This window comes from Astatotilapia calliptera, chromosome 17, assembly GCF_964374335.1.
Source record: "Astatotilapia calliptera chromosome 17, fAstCal68.1, whole genome shotgun sequence".
Taxonomy (NCBI): domain Eukaryota; kingdom Metazoa; phylum Chordata; class Actinopteri; order Cichliformes; family Cichlidae; genus Astatotilapia; species Astatotilapia calliptera.
This window is the reverse complement of record NC_137438.1, coordinates 16,358,133-16,377,334: the sequence shown is the minus strand read 5'-3', so window position 1 is coordinate 16,377,334 and position 19,202 is coordinate 16,358,133. Positions and strand designations below refer to the sequence as shown.

The window sequence follows — 19,202 nt, the reverse complement described above, 5'->3', positions numbered from 1 at the left end:
TTGCCGTCTCTGTGATTACAGTAACTTGATACAAGAAGTTGCCTACCAGCAGATCTTCTGATGTCATTTGGATTTCATTAAACACAGTCTCTTGGGCTCGATTTGCAGGGCCGACCAGCCCTGAAAGCCCGGTTGTCATTAGATGATCGCTTGCATGTATCAGAAATCCTTTTAAAACCTCGCCACACTTAGTCTTTTTTGAACACACACTTTTCCAGCTGGGCTGAGATGTTCTTGAAACCCTGGTTGTCTTTGATGCGTTTGAAGACGCGATAAATGTCGCCTTCTTACCTTGTTCACGTGACTAATGATTGTATCTATATTAACCATTTCTGTTCCGTTCCTGACACCTGAGAATATTTTGTTGGCACTGTGACGGTGAGCGTAATGAAAATGTCCACGGTTTCCACGGAATGCAGATTTACGCACTACGTTAGCGTGAGATGGCAATCTGCAGGCGAACGACCACAGATTCTTACACAGATGAGTTTGATGCACAACATTTATCACGAAGACTTTGCTGTGATTAACGTGTGCAGGAGACGCTTTTGTGCTTCTTGCGGAGCACTGCTGACTCGACGATCGTCCTGAGGAGCAGCAGCGTGGGGTAAATGGATGGGAGGGTTCACTGGGAGTGACGAATGAATGAACAGCTGGATGATGGCATTCAACAAAGACATGATCTGAACCGCACTGCACTGATTTGCACTTAGTGCTACACTATCAAACCTGCCATAATATTTCGCTGCTGGCTCCCGTCTTTTGTTGACATCATAAGCGTGTGTGCGACGGCCCGCGGTCCTCTGCAAACTGTCGATTTTTTCCTCCCCTCTTCTACTTTCATTTATTTGAGGCAAATTATTAGAACCGTCTGCTAAGAAGGAATAAGAAGACGTCGTGCAGGTCGGACGTCCTTTTCTGGGTCTCCCACGTCCTTCCCCAACGAGGTATTTATTCTTCCACACGCATCCATCATGGTGCTTCTTATCTTATATGCGTTTGTCTTCGCAGAGTCCATTTAATCACCCTTTGGCATGCACGCTGCCATCAGATACTGGTTACTGTTATTGTGTAGCTTCTGTGTTATTAAGGTGGCCTTTAGCACAGCATATGACTGCTCGAGTGCATGTTTAGCTGCCCTTAAAGACAGCTTTTCTGGTTTCACTGCTGTCAGTCAATGGAAATATTTTATGTGTTTCATATCTTACATACAGATAAACCCAGTTCATGCTGCAGCAGCCCTGTAGTTACACAGTAGAGGACGTTTACAGGCGAGCAGCAGCAGCAGAGTGAAGTGGCCTTGATGGTAGATCCTTTTATGCAAGTCAAATCCTCTTGGCATGAGCTGTTTCTATGGTGACAGAGATTCACCAACTGATATGAATATGGAAAAGATTACATTTATTGAGATGTTAATCAGAATAAAACTACATTTACAGTCATGGTTTAAAATAAATTACACTCACCTTTAATTCTAAGGCTTAGGTCTCAAAATGCAGTAAACATAACCTCAGATAAACTACAAAAGCATGTCATAGTGTTATATTTATTTAACAAAAAGTAAGACCGAATGCAAACGCAGTGTGTGAAGTAGGCCCTTGCTGTTTTTTCATAAGAATTGAGAGGGTAGGTAGCAGCCAGGTGCTGCTAATCAGATATTTTTGATCATCAGGAATTATGACCTTCACTATCAGAAAAGAGGTTTTTCCACTTTATTGTTCTTGGGTATTCAGTTGTGTTAACACAATGCCAAGCAGGAAAGACATCGGAAATGGTCTCACAGAAACCGTTGTTGTTGTTCAATAATCTGGGACGTGCCATTTCCAAACAATTTGAAGACTATATTTTTACAGTAGAAAAATTATTCACAACTATAAAATACTCTGGATTAAACCAGCTCCAGGAAAACATCAAACACCAGCTGTTCGCCCTGAGACAAGTGGATAATTTGTGAAAGGTACAAAAAAAGCAAGAGAGGGTACGATCACATTTTTATGGAACCCTTTAAGTTTCTAAAATCACTTTTCACCATAGCAAAAAAGGGAATACCTGAAGACAAGGCAAGAACTAGACACACATTTTGACAAAAGTATACAATGACAAGAATTAGTTTGAGCCAACACCTAATCCAGCACCCATAAGAAGACAGAGAGTAATATGTTTCTTCGAGAGGAAAAGGTTGAGGCTCCCTAGATGTTTGAGGAGTATCGAGTTGTTTGGCCAGGAAGCACTTTTTCTCCATCAAGCATGATAGAGGTAGGCCTTTAAGTGCACCAAAATGAAACGATTATTAGAATCTACAAATACAACAATCAGAGTTGCTGCCATTTGTGTGAATGTGTGTGTGAATGGGTGGATGACTGAATGTGTAAAGCTCTTTGGAGTCCTTAGGGACTAAGTAAAGTGCTATACAGATACAGGCCATTTACCATTTATCTATAAACAGGGTGAATTTGGAAAGCTGGGATTGCAAATCAAGAAGCAAAATCTGCTTTTCTCCATAGTGACATTCTTGAGAATACACCTGGGCGTAGGACTTAGAACAGAGGTGGGGGAACTCCAGGCTTCAAGGGCCGGTGTCCTGCAGGTTTTAGATATCATCCTGGGTCAACACACCTGAATAAAATGATTAGTTTATTACCAGACATCTGGACAACTTCAAGACACGTTGAGCAGGTAATTTAGCCATTTGAATCAGCTGCTTGGGATCAAGGACACATCTAAAACCTGCAGGACAGCGGCCCTTGAGGTCTTGAGTTCCCCACCCCTGATTTAGAAGCATGCGACAACACTTTGGGAAAGCATCTGCATCAGACTGTATAGAAAAAGTCATGGCTGAAATCCACTAACAAGAGGAAACATCAAGATGTGCTTGGGCAGTATCCCAGGTGAAACATAGGTAGTGGATGAAATGTTTAGGTGTGGGGAAAATGGGAGTACCACCTCAGAAGAGTTATGAAAGAGAGAATGTTTGGCTGTATCATCAGATCAACATACAAAACTCTCTGACGGTGTGAAGTACATCATATTAACTGGTACAACTGAAATGATAAGGGGAGAGTATTCTGACAAAGAAGCAACAAAGCTGCAGTTCTGGACCCCCACACAGTACAATGTCTGATCTTGCTAACTTAAGATCAGACATTGTACTGTGTGGTAGTGTGTTGAACTCACACTGTGCTGCCTGCTTTATTAAGTTCGCAGTGCCCTGGGAAGATGTCATAAAGGAAGCCAATGGGTTGAAGAAACTACGGCGTAGTGAAATGTAGTGGAAGCAAGGCAGAGAGGCTACATGGCAAATATCTCTACAATGGAGATTAGATGCAGAGAATTTCTTGCATCATCTCAGTAAGACTCTTGAAAGGCATATGTATTAAAAGATAGACGCTGCAACTACGCATGAAAAAGAAATTGTTGGCAGAACATTTTTAAATCATCCTCTGATGAGCAACCGTTGAACCATGAAGAAACTTTCCTTAACTTTATTTGCAATGTATAAAAGCAAAAGGGAAAAAAAGAATAATTTTTAAGAAATAATTTAATTTGTAATTCATGGATGTGTTTTTCTAGCTTTTATTTTTACAATATAAATATATTCCTTATGCCAAAAAGTTGATTCATCTGGACGTAGCGTTTTCAATGGGAGAAACATTTTGTCACTCATTGAAGTGACTTCTTCAGTCTCAGCTGACTGCAGGTTTCCCCAACTTTATAAACAGTACATTTGCATAATGACTGAAACCAGCCCACTGAATAAACGGTGAGCTGTGAGGTCAGTTTCTTCATCACTGAGTGAATGGAGCTCAGTCTCTGTCTTTCTCGCTTTCTCTCATCGATATGGAGGTAATCATTCAAATAAGATATTTATATAAATATATAAGATATTTATAAGTAATAGTCTATAGTGGATAGTAGACTATCCACTGGTCAAAAGTTTAATATGCATATTGAAGGACATATCCTGGTCAAATATGACTCAGAGATTGTTCACAGTACTGGATGTCAAGGTAATGCTTCCTAATGTTCCTGCCTAGGAGAATCGTTTATAAATAATGTAAATACAACTGGTCTCAGCACAACACCCAGAGGAAGTTCATAATTAACCTTAGCTTGTCAAGAACACTTTCCTATTTACATGAATAAACTGGAGTTTATTAGATACAAAAGATATTCAAATCCCTGCAGCACAGTGCCTTTAATACCTGTCGCTTGTTCTACTCTATGTAGTAAAATATTGTGGTCAATAGTATCTAATTCTGCAGTGAAGTCTAGCAGGACAAACGAGAACATCAGTTCATTGTCAGAGAGGTCAGATCATTCTGAACTATCTCTAGTGCTGTTTCTTATTGTAAGCAATTCTGAATCCTGACTGTCAGATTTTAGAAGAATCAATTCAGTTTTATTTATTTTATATAGCACCAAATCACAGCAACAGTTGCCTGAAGGCACTTTATATGTAACATAAACGCCCTACAGTAATACAAAGAAAACAGAGAAAACCCCAACAGTCATGATCGCCTATGAGAAAGCAGGAAAAACTTTTTTAACTCTTTTAACAGGAAGAAACCTGCAGAAGAACCAGGCTCAGGGAGGGACAGCCATCTGCCCCGAGGAAGACAGGAGTAGACATGCTGTGGAAGGGAGCCACAGTTGTTAGTTAATAAGAATTAATGATTAAATATAGAGTTGTGTACAACTACATATTGAGTAAAAAGGTGACTGAAGAAGAAACACTCAGTGTATCATGGGAATCTCCAGCAGTCTATTTCTTTTGCAGCATAACTAAGGTAGGACCTTGTATGTGAGGAGCAGGATTTTGAATTCAATTCTGGATTTAACAGGGAGCCAATGAAGACAAGCCAGTATAGCAGAAATATGCTCTCGCTCTCTGTCAGTACTCTTCCTGCAGCATTTTGGATCAACTGAAGGCTGAGATATTGCACAAATGGAAGAAGTCATTTGTTTGATATGCACATTGAAGGATATATCCTGGTCAAAAATGACTCCAAGATTCCTCACAGTGTTGCTGGATGCCAAGGTAATGCCATCCAGAGTAAGCATCTGATTAGATACCATATTTCTAAAACTTTCAGGGCCAAGTACAAAAACCTCCCTTTTATCTGAATTTAGAAGCATTGAGCGGTAATCCAGGTCTTTATGTCTTTAAGACATCTCTGTAATTTAACTAATTGGTGTGTGTTATCTGGCTTCATGGGTAGATAAAGTTGGGTGCCATCTGTGTAGCAGTGAAAATGTATGCTATGTCTTCTAATGATACTCACTAAGGGAAGTATGCATAATGTAAACAAAATTTGTCCTAGCACTGAACCCTGTGGAACTCCATAATTAACCTTAGTGTGTTAAGAGGACTCTACATCTGCATGAATAAACTGGATTCTCCATAATGACTTAAAGGTACTCCACTCCATTTAATATCTACAGCATGCTCTAATCGCTGTTATAAAGTATTATGGTCAATGGTATCAAACACTGCACTGAGGTCTAGCAGGACAAGCACAGAGAGGAGTCCACTGTCAGAGGCCAGTCGCTGTACTGTGATGAGCTCTGAAACCTGACTGAAAATCTTAAAATAAACAATTCCTCTACAGATGATCAGTTAGCTGTTCTACAACTACTCTTTCAAGAAATTTTTTTAGATAAAAAGGTTTGTGATTGGCCTATAATTAGTTAAGACAGCTGAGTTAGCCTGTCAGCCTGGCTACAGTGCTGAAAAGAAACATCAACATGATTGTAATGCAGTGGCAGGAACTTTCTGAGCAACATTATAAAGAACAGTGAGCCAAAATTGATCCACAATACTGTGAGAGACTTCAAGTTGCCACAAAATGTGGTTCCACAAACCACTAAATCAAATGGGATACTACATGCTGCTTTTGCATTTTGGCTTTGTTCTTGTTCAGTTTTAATAAATAGGAATTGTTCGGAGTCTGAAATGTCACAAAAACAATATGCCAATGAGACCTTTGACAGAATCCTAGGATGTATCCATTGGATTGTATGGCTCAAGCTGATTTGAAAAATTGTTTGTTGTTACAGTATTATTTTCAGGCTAATTTGTGTAGGAGGGAATTCCTCCTCACTGACCATTTTACATATTTTTGTTCGGCCTCAAAACAAGTCAGAAGAATGCTGATCATGACTCATTCTGTGTTCTCACCTTTCTCAGTTTTATCTCTTGACGTGATGGCTGTGTTTTTGGTGCTTCTTCTCTCCACGCTCCTCCTGTCTCTACACTCCACTCCTCTACGAGCCTCTCCTTCCTGCCCTGTGGGCTGTCGCTGCTACAGCCTCACTGTGGAGTGTGGCTCCACAGGACTGAGGGACATCCCCAAATACATCCCTTTAACCATACAGGTAGGATCGATGCCCTAAGAAGATTCAATTTAATTCAAATGCAAGAAAGTAGTCCTATATATTTGTTTAATGTGAGCATTAAAAGTCGCCAAGATTCCGCACAGTGTTACTGGAGGACAAAGTAATGCTATCCAGCGTGAGAATATGGATACACACAGTGTTTCTAAGATTGTTAGGAATAAGTATATCCGCATGAAGTGATGGTGCTTTTTACTTTAGTGCGATCAGCTCATATGAATTTCAAAGCAGTTCTACAGTCCAACACTGGTCTCTCAATCTCCCATTGGAGAGCCGCGAGCTTCGCCATACTTGCGTTCTGTGATGTTGTCATTTCTTGTGCTCAAGGAGCCGATTTCTGAGAACTCACGGCAGTGTGCCTCCTCGAGATGTCATCCAATTTGTGCCCAGAGATGTTATTCCGAGCTAGTCCTTCCGAGATGTATCCAGTCTGCAGTCAGAGATCTTATTCTGAGTATTCACAGCAGCCGTAGCCTTTCCAAGATCTTATCCATGCTGACTCAATGGGCCCATTTTGAGAAACTCCCGCCTCTCCCATCGTTCCAATCCCAGCGGGCAGCCTTGTGGGGGTTTGAACAGCCGGTTCCGCTTCCTTAATTCTTCGATAAGTCAGGGCCAAGCCAGCTCCGATCCGCCAGAACCCTGTTACCATGGTTCCGAATAGGTAGATATCTTCAGCACTCAGGCTCACCCAAGCCCAGACTTCTCATTGAGAAAGGGGTGTCAGTTGCATTTAGGGACCAGTTGATCCAATCCAAATAAAATTGGTCCTAGCACAGAACCCTGTGGAAAACATGAACAAACTGCAGACTGTTAAATAGATGGAGCTCTTCAAATAAACAATATCTCTGCACATGCCCAATTAGCTGCTTTACAGCTACTCTTTGAAGAAATTTTGAGATAAAATGAAGATTTGAGCCTATTAATAGAGATAGATTGATCAGAGCATTAATCACAATGTATCAAATGTTTTAAGACAATAGTGACTAAAACTCCTCTTTTGTCCCTGCTCATCTCTCCATCCAGACCATCTTTCTCCAGGACAATGTGATTGGTCAGATCCGTCGACAGGACCTCACCATGCTGAAGCACCTGCACTATTTGTACCTGCAGGTAATAAATGCACATACACTCTTAAACACTTACACTAAGACTCTTTAGCCTTCAGTTTTAATCTGTTGACTACATCACAGTTTATACTAAGTATGGATTTGTATACATTCTAGCAATGGTATACGCTGTGTTTACTTCACTCAGTAGTATCAAATTATAGCGAAGTATTACCCTCCAAAATGTTTTAATGCAACAGAGGAAGGATTTCACTGAGCAGGTTTAAGAATACAGCAGGGTCGATGTCTTGTAAGGCTGCAGCAAAAGGTTGTTATTGCTAACTAAAACTAAATTAAAGTGGGTTGAAATTTTGGTTAACTGAAATAAAAATAAAAACTAGACTTTTCAAAATACATTGCCAGTCATGGCAAAAACCCATATAGGCCAAAATTGGCTCCAAAGGCAGATGTCTATCAAATACATGGCCTTCTATTTATACTCAAATTACATTACAGTTTTCATTGTTTTTAAAACCCAGCAGTGCACCTGCAACCACTTCAGAGTTTGAGGTATATTATATTAGAGGGCACTACTGTCACCATGAGCTGCTAGCCTGCAGCAGAGATAAGTAGTTGTAGACATCTAATGAACTTACCTCTTTCTGACTCCACACCGCCAGAAATGTTTAATTTTCAACTCTGTGGTCATCATCTCCAACCAAAGCTGAGAACATGTATAGTAACACTTTCCTTACTCCAGCAAACAGACATTAAGAAAATCACTGGCGTTACCTCTTATGAATCTATTGTACGTATTTTTTGAAACAGTGAAATTGTGAATTGAGTCACTCTCCTCCTTGTGCCAAAAACACTGTCAAATGTTAGACTGCTCCAAAATAAAAGGATCACAACAGAGAAGACAGAAAATGTGTTTCAAAGGCATCATCAGAAGTATTTGGAATTTAAATTTATTTATTTAAAAGGGACAGTGCAGTTTAACATAGTTCAAGTACAAAACATGAAACTGATGTAATGCACATAAGTTTATAGCTATTGCTAATTTTCAACAATAGTCCCTTGTTGGGCTTACAATCAAAATAGGTACATTTTACAATAAAACATAAATTTTCATAAAACCAAATGACATCATAGTAGTGGTAGTTCCAGGAGATTAACCAGAAGCAGACATTTTTCTAGTTTTCTTTTCATGTCCCTCTTCCTCTAGAACAACACCATCTCAGCCGTGGAGCCTGGCTCTTTCCAGAGCCTCGGTCAGTTATTGGAGCTAGCACTGAATGGAAACCGCATCCATTTGGTGACAGCTGACATGTTTCAGGGACTCGAACATCTACGCATTCTGTACCTGGCACGAAACGACATCACACGGCTGCTGGACTACACCTTCCGTGGCCTACCGGTACAGTCTCACTTTCCTGTTCAACACAGCAGCTTTGCTGAGCCCTATATGAAGCTTCATAGATAATGTACATCATTCTCTTGATGTCTCAGCGTCTGCAGGAGCTCCACTTACAGCATAATAGTATAGAGACGTTAGCCGACCAGGCTTTAGTTGGTTTGACTTCTCTGGCTCTGCTGGACCTGAGTAGGAATAACCTCCACACAATTGGCCCTGCAACACTGCGACCTCTAGTGAGCCTGCAGGTCCTGCGTATCACAGGTGAGGCTCCTTTACTGATGACATTGGAACCCATGTTGTGTTTTGGGTTTTTTGTTGGGGTTTTTTATACAGTTTCACGCATAATAACATCTGTTCACTGAGTTACAGATAGCTACTCATGTAGAGCCTAGTAATATGGTAATCATCATGACTCTTTAGGGCAGAACATTAAGTGGCTTCTGTCTTGTGCTATGCTGCAGATAATCCATGGCGCTGTGACTGTGCGTTGCACTGGCTGAGGACCTGGATTGATGAAGAGGGTCAGCGTCTGCTTAGCTCTGCAGAACGTCGACTAGTTTGCATCGAGCCACCACGCCTGTCCCATCTGAGCTTGGTGGAGGTTCCTCTCAACAGCTTGGTCTGTATCCCTCCCTTGGTGCAGCTGGAGCCCAAGAGGCTTGCAGTGCATCTGGGAGAGAGCCTCAGGGTGTCGTGCCATGCCACTGGTTATCCTCGGCCACAGGTAATGATAATTAAAGTGAAATAAAGTGGTAATTAAAGTTTTAATATTCTTTTAAATTATTTTGTTTTCCCCACCATTTGCCATAAGTCCTGCCTATCAAATGAGTGAATTTGTTTGTACTGGTCTTCTTTGACTGTTCCAAATACACTGCATGCAATCAGTGTGGTCAGCTAAAGTGGTTACTTCAATTTTCCTCCTTTTTTCATTTATTTAAAACATCTTGAATGAATCATCAGTTACATACTCCAGTTCAGGTTGACAGTACTGTAACAGTAGTATCTGTTTTTCTTTTTGTACTGTGATGGTTTATCCTTTGTAAGCCCACTGAAGAAAGAAATGTCAATACCTTTTGCAGGTGACCTGGAGGAAAGCTTCCCAGGGTAAAGTAGTCCTTTCTCCCAGAGGCCTGGTTCAGGAGTTGGATGCAGGTGGAGGTGGAATGGGAGGAGCAGAGGAGCCCTCGCAGGAAGGCAGAGTCAGTCTCCAGAAGACTAATGGCGAACTCTTTGACCCCGACACTGGCAGTGGCATGTTGTTTCTCAGTAATGTAACTGTGGCTCATGCAGGCTTCTATGAATGTGAAGCATGGAACGCAGGAGGTGTGGCTAGAGTCACCTTTCAACTTGCCATCAACTCATCAACATCCTCCTCATCTTCTTCCTCCATCTGGGCTTCATGGTCCCAGGTGTCTCTACCGTACTCACCTGCCTGGCCTCGACTGAGGAGCCACGGTCCTGCTTTGGGCTCAGATGTAAGCCGGGAACCCCTGTATGCTCTGGGCAGCATGGCCTTCAGTGCTCTGGGAGCTGCCACTCAGACTGCCATTGCTGTGGGCATCTCACTGCTGACTTTGACTGCTCTGCTGCTAGTCGCCATGATCTACAGTCGACATCACCAACGGGACAAAGAGGCTGATGGGGCTGAAAAGGTGCATATATGTTCAATACTACAAATGTGATTGGCATATTTAAAAGTAGAATAAAGGCATTTATCCTCATAGTAGATAGGAATTTATGAATGAATTTTCAATTATTTGTCTGTGTCAGTGTAACACAACAAAATCAGAGGAAGCACAACAAGATGACAGAAGTAAAACTGCACTGACACACACAAATGTTTTGTCAGGTGAGCATTTTACATGGACCATCTGTTTGTCGAAAGAGTTTTGTTACAACTGAAGTAAAGTGCGATGTCGCAAATACAGACAAATGTATTGTCCATGTAAACAGCGTTCATGTTAACAAATTTTTGGCACAAATGGTACCTTATGACCACATGTGTCAAGATATGTTTTATGAGCTTATGTTACGATCAGTGTATCTGGTTAAAAATAACTGTTCTTGTTATAACTTTAAAATTTGTTATGTGTGATCAAACAAATCTGCAGCAGTCATATAACAATAGAGATACACACAACCTGATGATGTAGATGCGGTTTTATGTATTTAGGTTTGCTCAACAGTCTACATGTGTTCTGTGGACTGTGGAGGAAACTTTTCCACATCCCTCGGAGTATCCTCTGGGGTATGCTTTGGGACCATGGTGTGTCTGTCCTATTGCTATTACAGTAGCTTGGTTTACATTGCAAGTCCGACTTGTTCATGGTGCATGCTGGACTCCACCAGGGCTGCCCTTTGTCACCAATTACTATCCTACTTTTAAATATCCCACAATTAACCGAGGAGTCTAAGAGTCAAGTGTAGGGCTTGACCTTATGTGTTCAAGACCTTGTATGGAAAAGGATTTTAACTTTGATTCTGGATTTTACATGGAGACAATGAAGAAAAGCCAATATGAGAGAAATATAGTCCCAGTGCTCTCAGTGCAGCATTTAACTGAAGGCTTTTTGGGGAGTTTTTAGGACATCCTGATAATAACGAATTACAATAATCCAGTCTAGAAGTAATAAATGCATCAACAAGTTCAGCATCACTCAACAAAGGATGTTTCTAATTTTAAAGACATTGCACAAATGGAAGAAATCAGTCCTACATATTTGTGTAATATCCTGGTCAAAAATGACTCCAAGATTCCTCACACAGTTACTGGAGGCCAGTGTAATCCCATTTAGATTAAAAGATGGGAAGTAATGAAGTACAAGTACTTTGTTACTGTACTTAGAATTTTCAGGTATCACTATATAAAGACTGGCTCACAGCTGAGCCAGGGATCACACCTCCTCCACACATTACTTGAGGAAAGTACAACTACTCTGTATTCTGATAACTTTTTACTTTTACTCCCTTCATGTTTAAACAAATATCTGTACTTTCTACTCCTTACATTTTCAAAACAAACTCATTATTTTAGGTTCAACTGTATCATCTATAGCATTTATAATCCGAGTTAAAATGGGCCGGAAGAGGTGCAGGTTTCTGTAAGTTGTGGTTGCGGTACTTTAGAATCTAGCTATCTCTACACAAGAGGAGGAAGCATGAAAAGAGTGCTATTTTTAAGAAACGGGTAATTTGAAGTTCAATGTTTCTATCAGCTCAACAAACATCAGCAAGCACACAAACTGTGTGCAGTTTGTTGCACTGTGTCTGCTAGCTAAAGGAGAGAAAACGGTGCCAGATAACTTCACTTGATGTTGGACGACAGACAGGAAAGGAGAAGGAGAAAGGTTAGATTTAGAGAAAAGTTGAAGTACTGAAGAAACTTCCTTACTCAAATAAAACTGAAAAAGTACAGGCTTTAAAATGTACTTCAAGTACGAAAGTAAAAGTAGCTTTTAAGTAGAAGTATAGATAGTTGCATTAAGTAGAGAAAGCCTGTGCTTCTGCCATCTCTGTCCAGGGTAAGCATACGTTAGACACCATATTTCTAAGATTTTACAATACAATTTTACAAGTTCAATAACCCCAGTTTCATCTGAATTTAGAAGCAGGAAATTGGAGGTCATCCAGGTCTTTATGTCTTTAAGACAGTCCTGTAGTTTAGTTAATTGATGCATCTGGCTTCATGGATAAAGTTGGGTGTCATCTGCATAGAATACGAAATACGAATACAATACGAATGACAAAAATTGTATATGCAGGAATAAATAACACATTAATGTTTCAACTCACTGTAGAGTGTCTTCTCTTGTACTCATGTTTATTAAAATTATTACCAACATATGCCAGGGGGTCCACTGGGGGTCCTGCAAATTTTGGCCAGCCATTGGTGGTGCCCCTGAAATAATTAGCTAAAACAGCAAGTGATTGCTTTTTAAGTAATGGCTTAATCACTGCCAGTTTAAAGGCTTCTGATACATGGCTCGGTACATAGCCCAGTAATAGGGATATATAGATCATAGTTTAAATTGAAGCATTAATAGACTTCTCAAAGGACTTCTTTGAGCACTCTTGTAAGATGTAGGGGCCTAATGGACATGTTTATGATTTGGAGGAAGTAATTACTGGAGTTAACTCAGAAAAATCAATTCAGAGGCTAATAGATAGAGAGGCTAAATTATCAATAGAATTGGAAGAAGTACATAATGATACATCAGTCAGATGGTTATGAATATTTTTTCTCTAAATAGTCAAATTTTTATTTGTCAAGAAATGTGAAGTAACGACTGGTGAAATGCTTGGCTCGACAGACTCTCTGTCAGCCTGGCTACAAGGATGAATAGTAAGACTTTCTAGCTTTATGGAGAGCTTTATTTTAAATAGAGCAACAATCTTTTTTTTCCAGGCTAAATGAAAATCTTCTAAATTAGTGAGATGCCATTTTCAGTGTTGATCAATTATTAAATCTTTTACTAACAGGGACTAAAGTTTAAGAATCCACAGTTTTACTCTTTGGTGCTATATTGTTCTTTCTTTGTGATTTTTTTTTTAATGTTTTTAAATCATTTTTGCTAAAAAAAAATTTGGTTTGTTTTTGGTGGTCTGGGAGCAACTGCAGTCTCTAAGGGGATGGAGTTTAGGGGATGACAGAAGGAGACAGGCTGCAGAGAGACGTAGACAGCAAGTCTGCTTCATGATCCCAACTCCAATTCAGGAATCCTGGCCTACAGAGCTGAAAACAGGCTACATTTATTACAAGAACCATTATTAATAAGGGAGGCCGAGGAGTAACTAAACCTCTTGCACATGGAGCAAGAAGGTGCAAGATGGACGGGTGAAGATGCTGTGCTTATAGCAAGTTAGCTATGAGCTAAGCTAAGCTAGCAAATCCCTACAGACACAATGACTAAATACTGTAAATATAATTAGCAGGTGGTTTAACAGAGTTTGCTTTGGATAAAGCAGATGGATATTATGAATCATCTGCACTACAAAAATCATCTTCATATTACACTATGAAAAAATATGTTTTCCAAGAGTTTAAATTAAATGGGCTAGCTACACAAAACACAAGAAGTGATAGTGTACCACAGAAAGAGCAAACACCAGGTGAGAGTGCCACCAACCAAGTTTAAGTATCTTGGGATCTTGTTAGTGAATGAGGCGAGAAGAAAGTGAGAGATTAACAGATGGGTTGGGGCTACAGTTGCAGTGATGCAGATGCTGGACTGGTCCATTGTGGTAAAGACAGCTGAGCATTAAAGAAAAGCTCTTGATTTATGTCCCTACTCTCTCCTGTTATCATGAGTTCTGGGTAGTGACCGAAAGAATGAGATCATAGAGGCTAGTGGCAGAAATGAGCTTTCCCCACTGGGTGGCTATCTCAGTTAGAGATTTAGTGAGGAGTTCAGTTATCTAAGACTGGCTCAGTTTACAGCTACTACTCACATTGAAAGGAGCCAGATGAGGTGATTCGGACATGCCTCCTGGGCACCTCCTGCATGAGGTGTTTTAGGCATGTCCTACCAGAAGGCAGCCCTGGAGCAAACCCAGGACATGCTAATCTTTTGGGATTGTCTAAGTGTTCTCCCAGATAAGCATGAGAAGTTGGCTGAGAGAGGGAGGTCTGGGCATCCTTGTTTAAGCTACTCCACCAATGACCTGGCCCAGGACTAGTGGAAGAAAATAGATGGATGGAGGAGTAAGACTTGTAATTTTTTAAAGAGGTCTTGAGCAATAGTTCTCCAATCCATCGTGGAGATCGTGGCTCAAGAGTTGGGCGTTCGCCTTGTAATCGGAAGGTTGCCGGTTCGAGCCCCTGCTTGGACAGTCTCGGTCGTTGTGTCCTTGGGCAAGACACTTCACCCGTTGTCTACTGGTGGTCGTCAGAGGGCCCGGTGGCGCCAGTGTCCGGCAGCCTCGCCTCTGTCAGTGCACCCCAGGGTGGCTGTGGCTACAATGTAGCTTGCCATCACCAGTGTGTGAATGGGTGGATGACTGGTTATGTAAAGCGCTTTGGGGTCCTTAGGGACTAGTAAAGCACTATATAAATACAGGCCATTCACCATTCACCATCTGAAAGTAGTTTAAAGTTTTTCTTCAGCCACTGGCAGATAATTTTCAGTCTAGTTCTTGTATGTGATCATTTTCAGATAATGTTATTAGTCAAAACTACTTACCACTGACCTGTGAATCACTCAAACATACAGGGAACCTAACATGTATATTAGACCCCTTACCAGCAGCCTGTGGCAAAAACACACATGTATTTTTGTCACTCTTTAGTTGAATCTACCAAGTAATGCCACACATAACTCAATTTGACAAGTATAAATTAGTATTTTTGTGCTAGCAACTTCTAAAGAGCTATTAGCCTAAATCTTGCATATCCCAGCGTGGTTTGCAGTCTATCCTTAAAAAACTGAAGAAACTATCTGTAAGATGAAGATGAACAATATCTAAAAGTTTGTGTCTTCAAGATAAAGGGGAAAAATCCAGCAAAGACCTGACACAGGACCTAAGTAATGTATCTAGACCCTCTGTTGTAAAGCCTTATCTGAAACAATCTTAGTCGTTGTCAAGAAGCCATTTTTAAGGAAGGAAAGACTGAGGTGTGTTACACAAGACCTGAACTAAGAATCATTGGCAACAAATCTGATGGAGTGATGAATCCAAATTGTTGATTCAAATATCAATATATATATCGAGGAGGTCAGGAGTTTGATGTGTACAGCCATTTGTAAAACACAGTGGAGGCTCTGTCAAGGTTTGGGACTGCATTTCAGCCACTAGTGTTGGATATTTTGTCAAAATTGATGAAATCTTTAGCACAGAGAAGTATTGTAGAATTTTGATTGACCAAGCAATATCATCAGAAAGAGTCTGATTGGCAACAACTTTATTTTTCTGCCAGATGATAATCAGAAACACAGTGCCAGAATACCTGGATAGGAAAATACAATGCAACTCTATCAGTCACTGATAGTCTGATGAAGAGCTTGGTGTTGAGTTTTCTTGTAAAATATATAAAACGAGGGGTGACTCAAGACTTTTGCAGGGCACTGGGAATTCAGTAAGAATCCAATAAAAGGAAAGAAAATGAAATCAATTAAATGGGGGCAGCGCTGCAGTGTTTATCACTGAGGGTCTTGGATTTGCACCACCTTCTTTTGCCAGTGTGGGCTCTCTATGTGAAGACTCCTTCCACAGTCCAAATGCTCTAAATTACCTGTTGGTGTGAATGATGGTCTGTCTCTCTGTGGTCACCTGAGCACGGGATAGGCTGCGGTCCCTACATGTAACGCCTGTTTGAATTCAATTTAATTCAATTCAATTAAAGTCACCTCTAGGCGCTTTATATTGTAAGGTGTTTTTTTTTTGTTGTTTACATTGTCATATTAATGAAGGTGAATTTGAATTCACAGGAGGAGAGCATCTTGTATGTGAACGACTACTCTGATGGCCCCACTACCTTCGCCCAGCTGGAGGAGTATCGTGATGAGCGTGGCCATGAAATGTATGTCCTCAACAGGGCCAAGCCTGTGCTTCCTCCTGCTCCGCCAACAGCTGTGTCCACCACTAACCTGGGCTGTTCAGCACCATCCGATACCTCCAGCCACACCCTCTCCTCGGGCCCTGGCCAGACCATGAGCCCCACTCTGGCCCCTGACAAGCAGCAGCAGCAGGATGGTGACATACGGACCATGAGGAGAATGGCAGGGGAAGGAGGGGAGGCAGAGCCCGTGATCACATTAGAGGCAGAAGGAATGTTTCTCAACCACACAGGCCTCTTCATAGACTCTCCCATTGCTTATGAGATTCACTGCTAAAGGAAGAAAGCAATCCTGGAAGACAGAGCAAAATATGTGTGTGACCCAGTGGTTTACAGCTCAGCCTTTCTTGTTTATGGACTAACAGGAGGCCATTATTGGGATGTACCAAAAAAGGCACAGAAGTACTTTTCTGTGTGAAAGGATTTTCCTTCTGCAAAACTACACTGACAAATGTTAACGGAGTCAATTCCAGTACAAAGCAGAGCTCAAACTCTGTCTGACCTCTAAAACACAGACATACTGTGATGTTGTTTGCCAAAAAAGCGAGTAGGTGAGTGACTCGGAGTATAGGAACCTCTGACTGACCACCAAGACAGCTTCACTGTCCTGCACATGCTTAACTTTCACACATTTTAGCATTACTGGTGTGCTAACATCTGCCCTGTCAAGACCTCAGAGCTCACTGGGAGGCTGAGTACAGGAAAGAGAGAAATCATGGCCCCCTCCGGTTCATGAATATGTGGGAAATCTGTGTTATATAGCCTAACTGCTGTCAGTGTCTGGAAGTTTTAATTTAATCCCAGGGTAGAAATACAGTGCATTTTGTAATTATATAACTGTGTAGAAAAAGGTCAGTCTGAGTTTTATTCTCATTCTCTCTCATCATCATTTTACTCATCTGTGTTGCTTAGTGTCCTAACAGACACAAAAAATGAATCTCTCCTCTCTGTAGTATGAACTGAGCTCAGTTTACCCCAACTCTTTTGGATTTATCCGTCTTTATTGATACTAGCATGTGCGGTTGGGAATGAATCTGAGTTGCTGCTGAGTTTTCCAGTCCACACGGAGGCAGAGTTCTTAGCTGAGCAAAAAACATCAGCTATACGATACGTATTTGACTGCTTCTGAATGAACGAGCTGCTGTGATTGAGAAATAAAGTTTTCAAAGCAGAAAGAGACAAGGCTCGAAAAAACAAGAAATGAAGCTACCTGACTGAATGTTTTTGCTTTTAAATGATCACGTGTGAATTATTGTTGCCTTTATAAACTGAGAGAATCTTTTGTCTCTTTTCTCCTGTTCCTTTGATCTGTTTTTATTCTAAACATGTAGTCTAGCTCTTTACAATGATTAGAACACAGCTACACATTATTTTCGTGGTATACTTTGAAACTAACCACATACTCGGGGCATGCTTTCGTTATCTGAATTGACTCACAGTTAGGGTTAAATTACATACACTCACCGTGACATGGATTTCATGGTCATTTGGGGCTTTGAATTCTTTGAGCGGTTTGTTGCGCGTGGTGGAACGATTGTACAACACACATCTTTTAAAAACCGAAATCATTTACATTTTGTAGTAAGCGGTGTTGGAAGTTCTAATGTGTCTTTTACTTAACAAAGCCAAAGCCTATTTTCGTTAGTGATCATGACGAACAACAACAACTAGTTCTTTTTGCCATCATAAAAATGTTTTTTTTTTAAAGAACCAGTATTTAAAACAATGGGGAAGTCTGAGGAATTCAGTGAAGATTTGAGGAGAATTTATATTTACACAAGTTAGACCCATTTTTGAACAACTACACATTCCAAGGTCATCATTTCAAACATTTGTACATAAGTAGAAGTTATTCAGATGTGTCACCACTTTGCGAGGAAAAAAGCCCAAACTGTCACCTTCAGATCACAGGAAATTCCACAAAGTCCACAAATAATCAACAGATTGGCGTCCTGTCCTGAATCACATATTGATGCTTATTAGAAGAATGGGAACATTTTTTGCAGTTTACAGGGAACAGTCCAGTCAAGGAATAAAGTTGCATCTCAGAATAATCAAGGATAGACAGATTTAAACACTACTGAAACATTTTAGACCCTCCTACCTGCACACTGAGAATCAAGGGATCTCTCAGGAAGAGTGATATGTTTGTAGAAAAACCTACCATGGCAATGTATCCCAGTAAGAACAGACAGACCTTTGCAATGTAGAAAACCCAGCTGCACAATGTAAATCACCTGGTTACTATAGCAATCCGCACAGTCTTGGTTTATGATACATGGCCTTTGTGTAAGTCCACAGAAATGTGGACAGTTATGAAAAGTGCGATTCAATTCCAATTTAATTTTATTCAATAAAATTGTATTTATTTAGCACCAGATCACAACAACCACAAGGTGCTTTATATTGTAAGGTAAAGATCCCACAATAATACAAAGAAAACTCGAAAAATCCAATTACTGATTTCTTAATGGTAGAGACTAATGAGGTTCAGAAGTGTGTAAAATTCTGTGTAAAACCAGTAAGATTTTAGGAACCAGTGGTTTACGATGGCAGAATATCAGAAAAATAAAATACACCAAGAAGAAACAGACCAGTCTGCTGATGCTGTCTACTTATCACCTTCCTAACTTGTGTTACACTGCCTCACAGACTACAGTTCAGTGTTCAACACTGTAGTAAATGGACTGGTTCTTATATAGCGCTTTTCTACTCTATCTGAGCACTCAAAGCGCTTTACACAACTAATTCATTCACCCATAAAGATAAGACAGCGTACAGAGCGGAGGTA

At 40.6% G+C, this 19,202-nt stretch overlaps 1 protein-coding gene across 2 annotated transcripts; it reads left to right on the top strand.

The window, feature by feature from the left end:
* The first annotated feature begins 364 nt into the window (after positions 1–364).
* Positions 365–17,702, top strand: LOC113009491 (leucine-rich repeat-containing protein 24-like). Of its 2 annotated transcripts, none has more exons than XM_026147804.2 (8): positions 365–947; positions 6,188–6,375; positions 7,420–7,506; positions 8,668–8,859; positions 8,952–9,120; positions 9,321–9,583; positions 9,939–10,511; positions 16,284–17,702. In XM_026147804.2, exons 2-8 carry the CDS (start codon positions 6,205–6,207, stop codon positions 16,686–16,688), a joined length of 1,860 nt encoding a protein of 619 aa, XP_026003589.1. In that variant the 5' UTR covers positions 365–947; positions 6,188–6,204; the 3' UTR covers positions 16,689–17,702. The 2 variants fall into 2 exon arrangements, with proteins under 2 accessions (XP_026003589.1, XP_080148287.1); XM_080292161.1 differs by having other exon boundaries at positions 1,215–6,375.
* Positions 17,703–19,202: the final 1,500 nt, after the last annotated feature.

Bases quoted from the DNA above. Each gene is read 5' to 3' on its own strand.
- LOC113009491 (XM_080292161.1), top strand. From the start codon at position 6,001: ATGTATCCATTGGATTGTATGGCTCAAGCTGATTTGAAAAATTGTTTG. The intron at 7,507-8,667 runs GTAATAAATGCA...CTCTTCCTCTAG, and splicing joins TGCACTATTTGTACCTGCAG to AACAACACCATCTCAGCCGT. The intron at 8,860-8,951 runs GTACAGTCTCAC...TTGATGTCTCAG, and splicing joins ACACCTTCCGTGGCCTACCG to CGTCTGCAGGAGCTCCACTT.